Source organism: Diplotaxodon limnothrissa, linkage group LG16, assembly GCF_057381915.1.
Source record: "Diplotaxodon limnothrissa isolate DT_005_m linkage group LG16, D_limnothrissa_male_GT1.1, whole genome shotgun sequence".
NCBI lineage: Eukaryota > Metazoa > Chordata > Actinopteri > Cichliformes > Cichlidae > Diplotaxodon > Diplotaxodon limnothrissa.
In genome coordinates, this window is record NC_140611.1 from 10,038,857 (window position 1) to 10,051,349 (window position 12,493).

The 12,493-nt window shown below is 39.4% G+C and overlaps 1 protein-coding gene across 1 annotated transcript in view; it reads right to left on the reverse strand.

Annotated features, from left to right (window-relative positions):
• The window catches only part of itgav (integrin, alpha V), a 51,134-nt gene that overhangs the window by 20,788 nt on the left and 17,853 nt on the right, over positions 1-12,493 (reverse strand). The window contains exons 3-10 of the mRNA XM_085374967.1: positions 9,059-9,147; positions 8,253-8,367; positions 7,034-7,095; positions 5,626-5,674; positions 3,623-3,745; positions 3,087-3,131; positions 2,704-2,747; positions 776-832 (exon numbers count right to left, since the gene is read on the reverse strand). Of these exons, the coding sequence (XP_085231093.1) occupies positions 776-832; positions 2,704-2,747; positions 3,087-3,131; positions 3,623-3,745; positions 5,626-5,674; positions 7,034-7,095; positions 8,253-8,367; positions 9,059-9,147 (584 nt within the window). The remainder of the gene's footprint in view (positions 1-775; positions 833-2,703; positions 2,748-3,086; positions 3,132-3,622; positions 3,746-5,625; positions 5,675-7,033; positions 7,096-8,252; positions 8,368-9,058; positions 9,148-12,493) is intronic.

Consider the following 12,493-nt stretch of genomic DNA (forward strand, 5'->3'; position numbering starts at 1 on the left):
AGACAGGAAAACGAAGAGGAACTAATTAACTCGAGCGATGACAGTCTGTTTTCCTCCCCACCCTCCTCCCCCTCTGCTACATCTGCATCTGGAGCAGTTTACATCTTGATTTAAGATCAGTGTTCACAGGATCTTCTACACCTAAAAAGATCCAAAGCCTGGTTTCTTCAACCCTTCAGAACTACCAAAATAATAATACAGTGGATACAGGAGCAGCTCTCTTCTTCTTGCCATCTGACACTGACCATTACTAAAAAGGCATCCAGCACGTTTCTTTGTGGTAGCAGGAAAAACTGCTCTGTTCTTCTGACATTTAGGTGTTTTACAGCAAACTAAAAAAACATTTGCAGCTCACTGAGATGCTTAATGTGCAGCTGAATATAACCCCTCTGTGTAGACATGATCGATCATTTTTCTCAATGTAATAAGTGAATATCATCTGGATTACAGCTTCTTGAAAAGTAACTGTTGGTGAACAGCTCATTAATAAACCACAATCAGACCGTATTTCAAAGCAGGTTCAAAACGGTATAGTACAAGCTGTTACATTACAATGCACGCTGATGCTCGTCTCCTCCAGGCAACCAAACACCCGTGTCAACTTCCAATATTTCTAACTGGCCTCGTGCAATCTGTAAACTGATCTAGAACGCCTGCTGATTTTTTGTTTTTCTCCACCCCTTGTTTTACTGATTATATCCTCAGGGGCAAACCCACTTTGAAACATGCAGCTGTGGCTTTCTGTGCCACAGAGTATGGCTGTCCCACAACTCACCTGTGACCCTGTGAAGTTGATCATGGACTCCATGACTGCGCCGTTAAAGATGTTCACCTAAAACATCGAAACACAGCACAGATCAGCAGCTAAATCCCCATTAACGCTTTTAGAACTCAGCAGTGCTGCTGTGCATCTCACAATAATAAAGCATCTTCTGCTTCTGTTATTGACATAACACATTTACAGTAATAACACAGAATCATCAAATGTCAGCAGCACCGTTGAATCCAGCTTTGTGCACTGGTTCCTAATCTAAGGGTCCAGCCCCTCTAAAAGTTTACCAGACATTATGAAAGGGAAAAAAAATCTGTTTCTGCTATACAACTTTCTCTGATCTTTGCCACTTCTTCACTTATGCAGTAATAAGCCAGTGCAAGCAGTTTCACTGGTTTATAATAGCCCACATCAGCTGCATTATACCCTTGGCTCCAACAATTACTTAAAAATTAATCAACAAACCTCAATATTTATATCCTGGACGTGACTCCAAACTACAAAATTAAACCCAAGAGAGATTTGTACTTCATTATGTCTTCTTTTCTTACTCTTTTCTATCCGGTCATTAAGTCTGACGTCACTATCAGTGTCTGGACCTAAACTCTGCTGCAGGTCCATATATCAAACGATCACTATGGCATTACTGAGAGTTGAAAAACTGTCTAAAGTCTTTCATCTTTAATAAAATGATCAGCGTTCTGCTCTACCAGGTGTAATAATTGAGTTTAACATCAAGGCATCCATGAAAACGGAATTTATGACATTTAACGGAGTTAGAAGTTAGCAGGAAGTTAGCTCGCTAGCTTCTATCTAAATACAATATAGCATGTCCTGACTACAGGGTTTTGGAAACAAATTAAAACGTACAGCTCTGCTATCACTTCCAACATAAATGAAGACAGAAAACTAAACAGCAGTGACGTTTGTAGGGTTACTGAAGTTTGGCTAGCTGGTATATAATGATGTGCTACATGACCGCTAGCGACACATCTATGTTAGCATAATATAAACAAGCTAACTTTTTTTCCACTCGATAAAAGTTAACGTGAGTGTTCTCGGTGGTCAGGAACAAATGTAATCGCATGGCAGGATGCTGTAAAAGGACCAAACTTCAGCCAGGAGAACAACTGAGATAATCCATCCACAATACGAGGTTAGTCATTCATATACTGCTGCATGGGCTGGGCTGTAGTTACATCCTATGGTTTTAAAAGCTGAGCTTAAATAAATGATTAGCGGTAATAAAAGCCGAGGGAGGTCAACAGTGATCACTGACTGTTTTAGGAGCTTTTTGAGATCAAATAGAAGAAAATACATAACATTAAACATGTTAACAACACAAAAGCCATATTAAACGCAGACTACTTTAGGCCCGGAAGTAGGATTCGTCACGTCATCACTTAACGACCGGATACACATGGTGCTGTAGACAGTGCTGTATTTTTAGCTTATTTTTCTCTGTGTTTTATTTGCAATGCAATATGAAGCCACAATGATTAATATTTAACAGCAAGCTTATGTTTCCTAATGAAAAAAAATCTTAAGTCTTTAAAGTGTGGGTTTATTACTCTAACCATATGTAATGAACATAAGAAGAATTGAAGTTAGTCTTTGTAACTGAAACTCTGAACTCTCAATAACGGTTTGCTTTAAATTGTTATACAACTAGATGAAGAGAAACCACCAATCATCCAATCACAGCTTGAGCTTGAGAAGACTGACAGTGAATATCTGAAGCAGAGCACTAGCTGATAATTGTTGGTTAGATGCTATGAAGCACTCTGCCTAAAGCCCTGAGGTAGGTACACTCTCTGACCACAGACTGACTGGATAATATGCATGTCCTGCACTATGGAAGCTCTAGGACAACAGCCGTAACTTGGCATAGTTCAAACATTGAGAAGTGTGTGTGAGCTTGTAACACTTACATAACCCAGCGCCTTCTCCCCCCTCGGTACTCCAGTCACAAAATCTGTGGAAGCATAAAAAGTTGAACAGATAGACACTAACAGACTGGTTATCATCTAACTACAGATGTGACTTTTTTTGCTATTGCTTCAAATATTGCTGTTATAATTATGCCATTGACTTGGTTTATATGAAAATCAAAAAACCCAACACTGTTACATTTACTGTGGCTTTAAAAGGGAAGCTGGGCGTCCACGGGACACTGCCTTTAAAAAACAGAGCAATTAATTCAACTCACTCCGAGCCTTTTCTTTATAAGTGTGTGAAAACTGTGTGAACATTTCACACTGGTGTATTTGCAGTACACTTGCATTATATAAATCCCCTTCATTATCCCTCTTACCGTCCTTTCCATCGCCATTGAAGTCTGCAACTGTCACAGAGTATCCTGTGAACACAATCACAGAGTCTCTCGGTCAAACTGTTCAAATTTTCTGGGGTTTGATCGTTTCAAAAAATGTTTAAAGATGCACAAGGACCTCTAAATAAGAATTTGTGTATATAATTCAAACATATTGTAATTTACAGGCACATTCTCAAAAGCTAGACACACTAGAAAAGTTCATCCTCTGTGTTTGGATCGTTCTCAAAGCTTGCAGCTGCAACGTTGTAATTTGTGTAAATGCTTTACTGTTAAACTTTGCTTTCATAGTTTTATATTTGACAGTTATTTATTTTACACATAAAAAAACTCAAGCAGCAGGTTTTTTTTTTTTTATCTCTTTATACCAGGTCCTGCTTGTAGACCAGCACTAATATGATGATCACAGACTACATGCAAAAGATGGATTCCACCCACTGGTTAACAAAGAGCTCTGAGACATAAACATAGAAGTTATGAAAATCTGACTGAAGGTGTGTACGTGATTGTGTAGTTACCAAGATAACTGTCGTCATACTGGGCATTGGCTGACTTGGTGGAGAGCGTGTTTCCATAACGGGTGAAGTAATCATTAGTGAAGCGGGTAAAAATCTCTGAGACGTCATCCGAGATCAGCTGACCTGAAGAGAGAGGAGGAGAGAGAAGAAGAAAAGACAGAGGAGACGGCATGGAGGAGAACAAGAAGAGCAAAGCAAGACAGAACACAAGGAAAGAGTGAGGATAGAGAGCAAGAGAGAAAAAAAGATGGAAAAGAAAAATGTTAGAGCACAAGAGACAAAAGTGAAAAAACACCAGCAATTTAGGGGAACAGAAAAAAAGTGGAGGTGGTAAAGGGCAGAAAGAAAAAGTTCTTTCACATGTGTGTTTACACGCTGACGCACTTTTGGTGTCGAGAAAAAAACAAAAAACATACAACTTGTAATTAAAGGAGCCACAGAGACGCAGCATTAACAGCTATCAAATCAGAAACAACAGTGTGGAGTGTGTAACTGTGAGTGCTGACTCAACAGGAAACAATCATTAGGCTAACACAGGAAGGCGCAGGAAGGCGCAGGAAGACTATGACCATAAAGGGGGGAAAAAAATTGTGTGACTGACTCAGCGTTCGGGGTATAATCCATGTCACACCCTCTAATATCAGATGGCCAGACAAACATTACAAAATGCTGCTCAGATATAGAAAGACAGACAGACACACACACACCTCATAGCTTTACCTGCTCATTAAAATCTTAAGCGTGCGATGATGCATGCTATGGTCCAGAGTGAGATGGTGCAGTGAGTAATGCCGTTAACTACAAGTTGAGATCAGTGTTTTTTTTCCTATAGCTGTTAACATTCTGATCAACTGTACCTGTGAAAACTACGCTACAGACAACATCATAATAACAGCTTTTTCTTTTGTTCAGTATTTTTTAATCTGAGTTACTTTTTGTCAACGTAGAAAAAAAAAACAAAAAACTGGGTGCTTCAATTCCAACCACACATGCTGATCAAAATTGCAACAGTTAAAATGAATTTTATATGCAGCTCACAAGCAAAACAGTTTTTAGGACCAAATTTGAACTTGAATACAAAGTCCACTTCAGTTAAGAGTTATAAAACAATAGTTATGACTCTGTATTCCAGTGGATAGACTCAGAAAAACTACCTTTCTTTAACCCTTTCATGTTTATGCCATGTCCTGTTCTTCAACGTCATGCTGCTCTGTTGTATGTTAATTGCCCCTTGGGGATAAATAAAGTCTTTCTGATTCTGATGAATTATTATTATTATTATTATTATTATTATTATTATTAAGTATTTTTATTCATCTTTAGGCATGAAAAAACAGATTTTTGAACATGATTTTTTAAACATGCACTTTTCAAATAGTTTTTTTACAAGTCCACTTAGGTGGACAACATCACCTTTGGAGTGGGTGGCAGGGTATGGAGTGACACATCAGTCTCCAATGTAGTGGTTTATGTGCAAGTATACCATCAACACTGACACAAATACAAGAAAACAGGCCTTGAATAACTGTCCACTGTTGTGACCACTATGCGTGAAAGGGGTAAAGTACCTAGCGTAAAACTATATTTAAATACAGTTACAGTAAATGTTCTCTTGCCCCCAGACCCCACAGTGACACAGCACACACTGCTCATGCTGATCCAGCAGCTTTTAAAACCACTGACAGCTCAGCTGAAAGCCTCATCGAGCAGCAGACCATGTTATCAACGATGTGGAGGGATATACAAACACCTTTTTGACACAGTGTTCGGCCTGAATGCTCTGTCATAGCCTTATTTGTTACTACTTGTCATTCATAAAAAGGTGCCGGTCTCTGTCTGTTCACCCTGAACTAAAAACAGAGAGAGGGGCAGTGAAAACAGGGCTGGCTGGATGACCTGGAAATGAACTGTTTGTCTTCATGTGTGAGTCACCACACTTGCTTTAAGGTGGCAGCAGGAAACACACACACAAACGCCTACACGTAAGTCAGTGTTACACTCACCCTGCCAGTAGAAGCTGCCAGGTCCTCCCACCACCACCCTTTTGTCATTCTGAAGACATAAAAAAGGAGAGGGGAAAGGAAAATCCAGATTTTGTCTTGCACTCCTTACTCAGTCTCATAGTAAAAAAACACATTCTTTTCCAAAGGGTTAACAGTTCAACTTACTGAACTAGTGATTCAGTACAGATGCTCCCCTGACTGGGATCATATCCTCGCCCCAAATCTTTCATTTCTACCATTATTAATTTTGCATTATGTTGTAACAAATAGAGAGGCAGTGAATTCTAGCTGAATGTGACACTGCTGTACTAAACTAAAAACCTCAAATTGATGGTTGATGAAAGGACAATCTGCTGCAACTGAAGACTTATTGCATTTTTATCTCCTGATTCAAAATCGCTTAACTGTGCAGTGTATACAACATTCCACAGCCTGCACTGTTTTCTCCAACTCTCATTTGGTCGTGCCTTTATCTATAGGAATGTCATCCCACAGACACTGAAGTATTAAGATGCTATGAGAATCTCCAAAGCATACATCTTAAGTACTACAGTGATCCTATAACTTAAACTCGTTTTTGAATTCATTAACTTGTCTTACATGAAAAATGCTGTGAGAAATTTCTTTTATGAGCAAATGCTGTTATGCAGAACCATTTATGGAAGCGCCAGCAGTGTGAGGCTTGACTTGTTTAAAATCACCGTCCAGCAGCAAGTTGTTGAGTTTTGTTGATTAAACAAATATTAATCAGCAAAACTCAATATTTAATTTCCTGGATGTGGCTCTGAACTGCAAAACTACAGGGTGGGCCATTTATACGGATACACCGTAATAACATGGGAATGGTTGGTGATATTAAAGTCCTGTTTGTGGCACATTAGTATATGTGAGGGGGCAAACTCCTCAAGATGGGTGGTGACCATGGTGGCCATTTAGAAGTCGGCCATCTTGGATACAACTTTTGTTTTTTCAATAGGAAGAGGGCCATGTGACACATCTTTAATATCACCAACCATCCCCATGTTATTACGGTGTATCCATATAAATGGCCCACCCTGTATATCCCAGACAGATTTCTCTCTCTCTTCATGCTGCTTCCTGTCTATATAAACAAGGTGCACTAGGTAAACTAAGATACACTCATTTAAAACTACATTTTCTTCCACCTGTTTACTGTCCACAAAAACAAACTAAAGGGATGATAAAAATTAAAAAAAATAACAATCTCACACACTAATCTAAACATTACTATTGGATTAGGTACTCATTTGTTCATTTGTACTGACACCTAACTTCCAAGAGCAGCAGCACTGCAGACAGCCTCACTAACTCCTGACGTAGTTGACAATGAGCGCTTTGAGGCAATTTACAAAACAGGTTATTTGGGGACAGCGTGTGTGAATCCTACCTTAAGGAAATCGACACTGAAGCCAGCCTGGCAGAAGCCCTGCCCTTCTGGTGAGTTTTTATCTGGAGAAGAAATAAAATAGCAGAATTTATTATAAAGCACCAAATAGAAGGATATGATGATATATGATGACAAGATTTTCAGAAAGCGTGACCTCTTATCCTGACCTTGAAGACGAGGTCACTGAGATTCAAACTCATTCAAGACTTTTTAGTAGACGTGCCTATGGTCTGAATTCCTACGTCGCCTCATGCTGGAGTTATCGCACTGACAAACTTGGGTGTCCATGCCACCCAGCTGTAAAGTGGGGTAAAAACTAACAAACTAACTGCTTAAATATCTATTAAATACAAAAAACTAAAAAAGTCATTTTTTGAGGTTATTTAATATTTTATTATGAGTCTCATACTCTGCTGCTGTCTCCTTCCTCATTTCCACCTCATCCTTTTCCTCCTTACTGAAGATCTTACTTCAGTCTGAACTGAACATAGGTCAGAGCCCTAACATGAAAATGTGCATGAACATGCTCATTTATTCCTGACATAGTTGAAACTATACAGCAAATTAAAAATGCGACCCTCCAGTCTCTGGATATCTGAGAATGAGCCAGCTAAACAATAACAGCTGGTTATAGGCTAATGTTGGGCTGGAGTGTGCTAAAAATCACACTTTACTTCTGACGTGAAGTTTGATTACATTCTCACATTGTATGAGAGTTTATTCAAAAGTACCCAAGTTCAATAACACTTCCAGCAGCAAAAACCACCAGCACGCGCTGACAGAAAAATTCCTCAAAAACTCACCTCAGTATCGCTGTCACTGAACAGAAGTGAGCTTCACTGACACGTTGTCTTGTATCATACTGACAGCTGTGGTAAACAGCAGACTGACAGCCTGCGCTTATCACAGATGAACGGCGAGCAGAGTTTTCGAGGTAACTCCACGGTAAAAATGTAAAATATCGCACAATATGTCTCACTTATTATCTTATTCCTAATGTATTGCTAAGTGTCAATATTACTCAAATATGTTAAAATATAGAATGCACATGTAGTATTGAAACATGTCCAGCTGCGGGTTGTTATGAAAAACGGACTAAATGTTTTCTGAAATATGTTTGTCCTACAGTGGCCACCGTAGCTGAGATCATGCACTTGAACTGGGAGGGGTAAGAACAGAATTCCACTGCAGATACTAGGACAGGAAGCAACAAACATACCTGTTCTGCAGGGCGAGTATTCAACCACCTGGTTTCCTTTCTTCAGGTAACAAGTTCCCACAGGCTCACGCTCAGAGACACCTAAGGTTGACCACTGGTAAAGGGGAGCACACGCCTACAGAGCATACACACATAGACAAAACAAATCCAGCGACATATTAGTTCAGTGTAAAAATGGTTGGTGTCGATTGTTGGTAAAACTGTGCTTCATCCTCTAAGTCATTAACTGTGAGGACTCTTGCAAGGTGGTGTAGTGTATCCTTTCAGCCTTTCTGTTTCAGTTGTGGTGGAGAACCCACCACTGGCACAAACTGATGCAAAACCTTAAGACATATCCGACCGCAATGAAACAAGAACAGTGGACGAAAACAAAATGAGACGCTGTGTTATTTTCTTAGCTTATATGCACTGTACTGTCCTTCACCTTTCCACAAAGGTTTGGATCAAAGGTTTCAGGATTTTTAGAACAACTCTGAGGCTCCTACACTGGAGAAGGCACACTTTATTTACCCAAAACAATGGTTCTAAATGGGCAGCTCCTGTGGTCAAATCAGATATGTGAAAGTGTGGACTGACCATGGAAATAATTCATTTAATCATCTGCATACTACAACCAGGAATTGTAGGATTTTGAAAATGCTAGATCAGTACATTGAACAATCCAAAAGTTCAGAGGTCTTCACTTCAGCAGGAAGAAAAAAACGGCAGTGAGACAAAACATTCTGGGTACTCTGGACAGAAAGTCCATGAGGCAAGGCATGAAGTTAGTGCTGTTCCTCAGACATTTTACGTGCCGTGTTTCTTACCAGAATGTGTTCTCCATCAGATCGCACTGACGCTCCAAACCATTGTTTGGATTTAAACTCCATCTTAGCCCCATCACGCGTCCTTTCGTCTGCAAAAAGAAAAAGATCATTGTTAAACAATTTAAATTAGAGAACAACAATGGTAAAAAAAGAAACGGCCACAAAATAAAGCAGCAGAAAAATATCTTTAAACACACAAATACAAATTTTGGACTAATACTCAAGATGTCCGTTTTCCCCTTTTAAAATCTGCAGCAGCACAAAACTGTCCAGGTTTTTCAAATGAACAATAACTACATGAAATAAATGGTCGACTGTCGGGACTCCATCTTAATCAGGGAAGATTCCTGATTGGTAAATTATAATGTGACATGGGACAGTCTTTGTTAAAAGTTTAGTGCAGCAGTTTTCCAACGGGAAAGCTCTGACCTATGTTTAATAACGTTTGGGCAGCATATGGTTTTTTTTTCCTGCCAACACGCACCATTCAAACATGGATAAACTTAGAATTCTGATAGACTTATGACACATACACAGCTGTGGCTATAAATGACTGCAGTGCTGTGAAAATCTCCAGTGTCCTAAAAGAAGGACAGACAGGATGAGTATTTCAGGAAGAAAAACAGGAGACAATCAGACAGATCGCAGCATGACTACAACTGCAAACATACACCATTAATTACCATCTTAAGCACAGTTTTTCCTAATAAGCACTGAATGATGAACACCACACTGAAATTTAATGGTCCTTCTGTTTTTGTTTTTTATTTAATTCAAGACTGGCGTAGCCACCCTCTCCATTACACATAAGCACATCCCACGTGCTATGACGCATGTTTTAAAAGGCTACAAAATTTCCCCAGTCTCCCTATGAAGGTCATCTTTTCATGGACCTGTGGACCGCTGTATGATTCCCATTATGACCACTCACATTCTGCATCAGACATTTCATTACAGACCTCACACTTTAGCAAACACACAAGTGTTTTTGTTTCAAAATGACCAACCGAGCTACAGAGAATCACCAATGCTGATGAGAAGTGGGTCTCACTATGACTGAGAGACCAAACAGCACTTCTGCTCTTGAGTCCAGATATCCTGACCTTCTTTCGCACAGTACTGCATATGGACAGTTGCTGTTTATTTATACAAGCAACAGGATTTGAACTACAACATCTGGAATTATGTAATGCCATGTAATAGAAAGTATACGTCATTTTTCCTTACAGTGGCATTTGCACACTGATGACAGTCTTATACACCACTGACAGTATGTGCCATCGCAGCATTTCATGCCTTTTTCGACTGCTCTTTAACAAAGTTCTTGAAAATCTCAAAATTATCTGACTATATCTTCACAGAATAACCAATTTTTAATAAATTATTGAAAAACATTCAACAAAACAACCCAATGGAGGTGCTTCAAACATCTTAAATTGTGTATTTTGTGCCCACTTTTTACTTTTTCATTTAATGACATTCTTGTGTGTGTACATACTGTAGCCATACATACTTTGTACAGCACTTGGGTCACTAAAAGCTCTGTTTTAAATGTGAATTATGAAAAAATGTTACTTACAGTGATAATTACGGTGGCCCCTAGAGACAAAGCACGTACAAACTCCAAAACACATGCAAATTCCAAAACACATGCAAACTCCAAAACACTTGCAAACTAAAGAACACATGCAAACTCCAAAACACTTGCAAAATCCAAAACACTTGCAAAACCCAAAACACGTACAAACTCCAAAACACTTACAAAACCCAAAACACTTGCAAACTAAAAAACACATGCAAATTCCAAAACACGTACAAAATCCAAAACACTTGCAAACTAAAAAACACATGAAAATTCCAAAACACGTACAAACTCCAAAGCACGTACAAACTCCAAAACACTTGCAAAATCCAAAACACGTACAAATTCCAAAACACTTGCAAACTCAAAAACACATGCAAATTCCAAAACACAACGGAAGTGCTCCAGGACGCTAGGGGCAGTGTTGAGCTCGATTTGCAAAATAAACGGCAAGTTTGTCTGTATGGGACGGTCTAGTCTCCGTCGCGCTTCCCAGGTTGCCTAGCAACCGTGATACTAACCGCTGGAAACGTGTCATACAACTTGGTTTGACAGAAATGAGGGAGAACATATTTTGTTCATTTGTTTGTTTGTTTCTACATGAGCTTTGTGTGATTTGATAAGTATCTGAGGCTGAGACCACAGGACAGTAAAACATGATTTTTGGGCTTCATTTCTGTACTGAACAGTCATTTCAAGATTAATTAGTAAATAAGAATTAGCTGATGTTGTTCATGAGACTAAAGTCATATCACTTTGGTAATGTAAATATAATATGGCCAATATTCTAGTTATTATATTAATCATTATTAGCTATTACAGCAGTGAACATGAACTCTGTGTCAAATACTGAGCTTCAGTACAGATTCAAGTTGCAGTTATTTATATGTCTTATCACCTTAAATCTTCACTCAAAGACAAGTATCTTTGACAGTGCATATATAGGTGTATCATATATAAGAGATAAATGTTGTTCCTTCAGTATGTTGGCATTACTAAATTTGGCTCATTGCTTACATATATTTATTAAAAGAAAATGTACAAGCTGTGATAACTGTTTCTGATAAAATGAAGAGTAGACTGATATATGAAATATTCCTTTATTGGGTGAGAAAATCAGACCATGTCATAACTGCTTTAAGTCATACAGAATAGATATCAGAGCCTTAAACTGTCATGGTTCGTTGTGTGGCAGGCAGGAGAAGGACCCAAGATGCAGACTCACAGACACGGGGATAAACTTAAAGAACACAGCTTTAATGCTGGCACGGCAGAACGTAGGAAATACAAAACTAAACTGGGAAAACTAAATACAAAGCTCGCCAAGAAACACAGGGAGGAACACACACAACATGAGGGAGAACGCGACGCTGAACAGAGGGAGACTCAGACAGAAGTACACAGAGGGTAAACGAGGAAAGTGGGCACACACGGGGAACACAGGTGATACTGATAATCATAACGAGACAGGGCGGGGTGAACTGAACATGACATGTACAGGCACAGAGGTTCAGACAGGAGGAGAGAGAGCACGGGGAAAACACAGACATAACGGGCTGGGGAAACATGAAACAACCACAAAGGGAGACGAGGGCTCACAGATACACAGAGGGGCACACAGGGGGTAAAAGCCATGAAGGGAAAACACTTAGGGAACAACACAACAGGGCAACTCAGAAAACATGGCCTAAATAAGGAACGAAATACAAAAATACAAGGAACTAAGAATACTGGGCCCACATGGCCCAGGGCCATGACATCACCCCCCCCTAAAGGGCTGGCTCCCGACAGCCCAAACCCGAAAAACAAAACAAAAACAGAAAACAACCCACCCAGGGCGGGAGGCGGGGGAC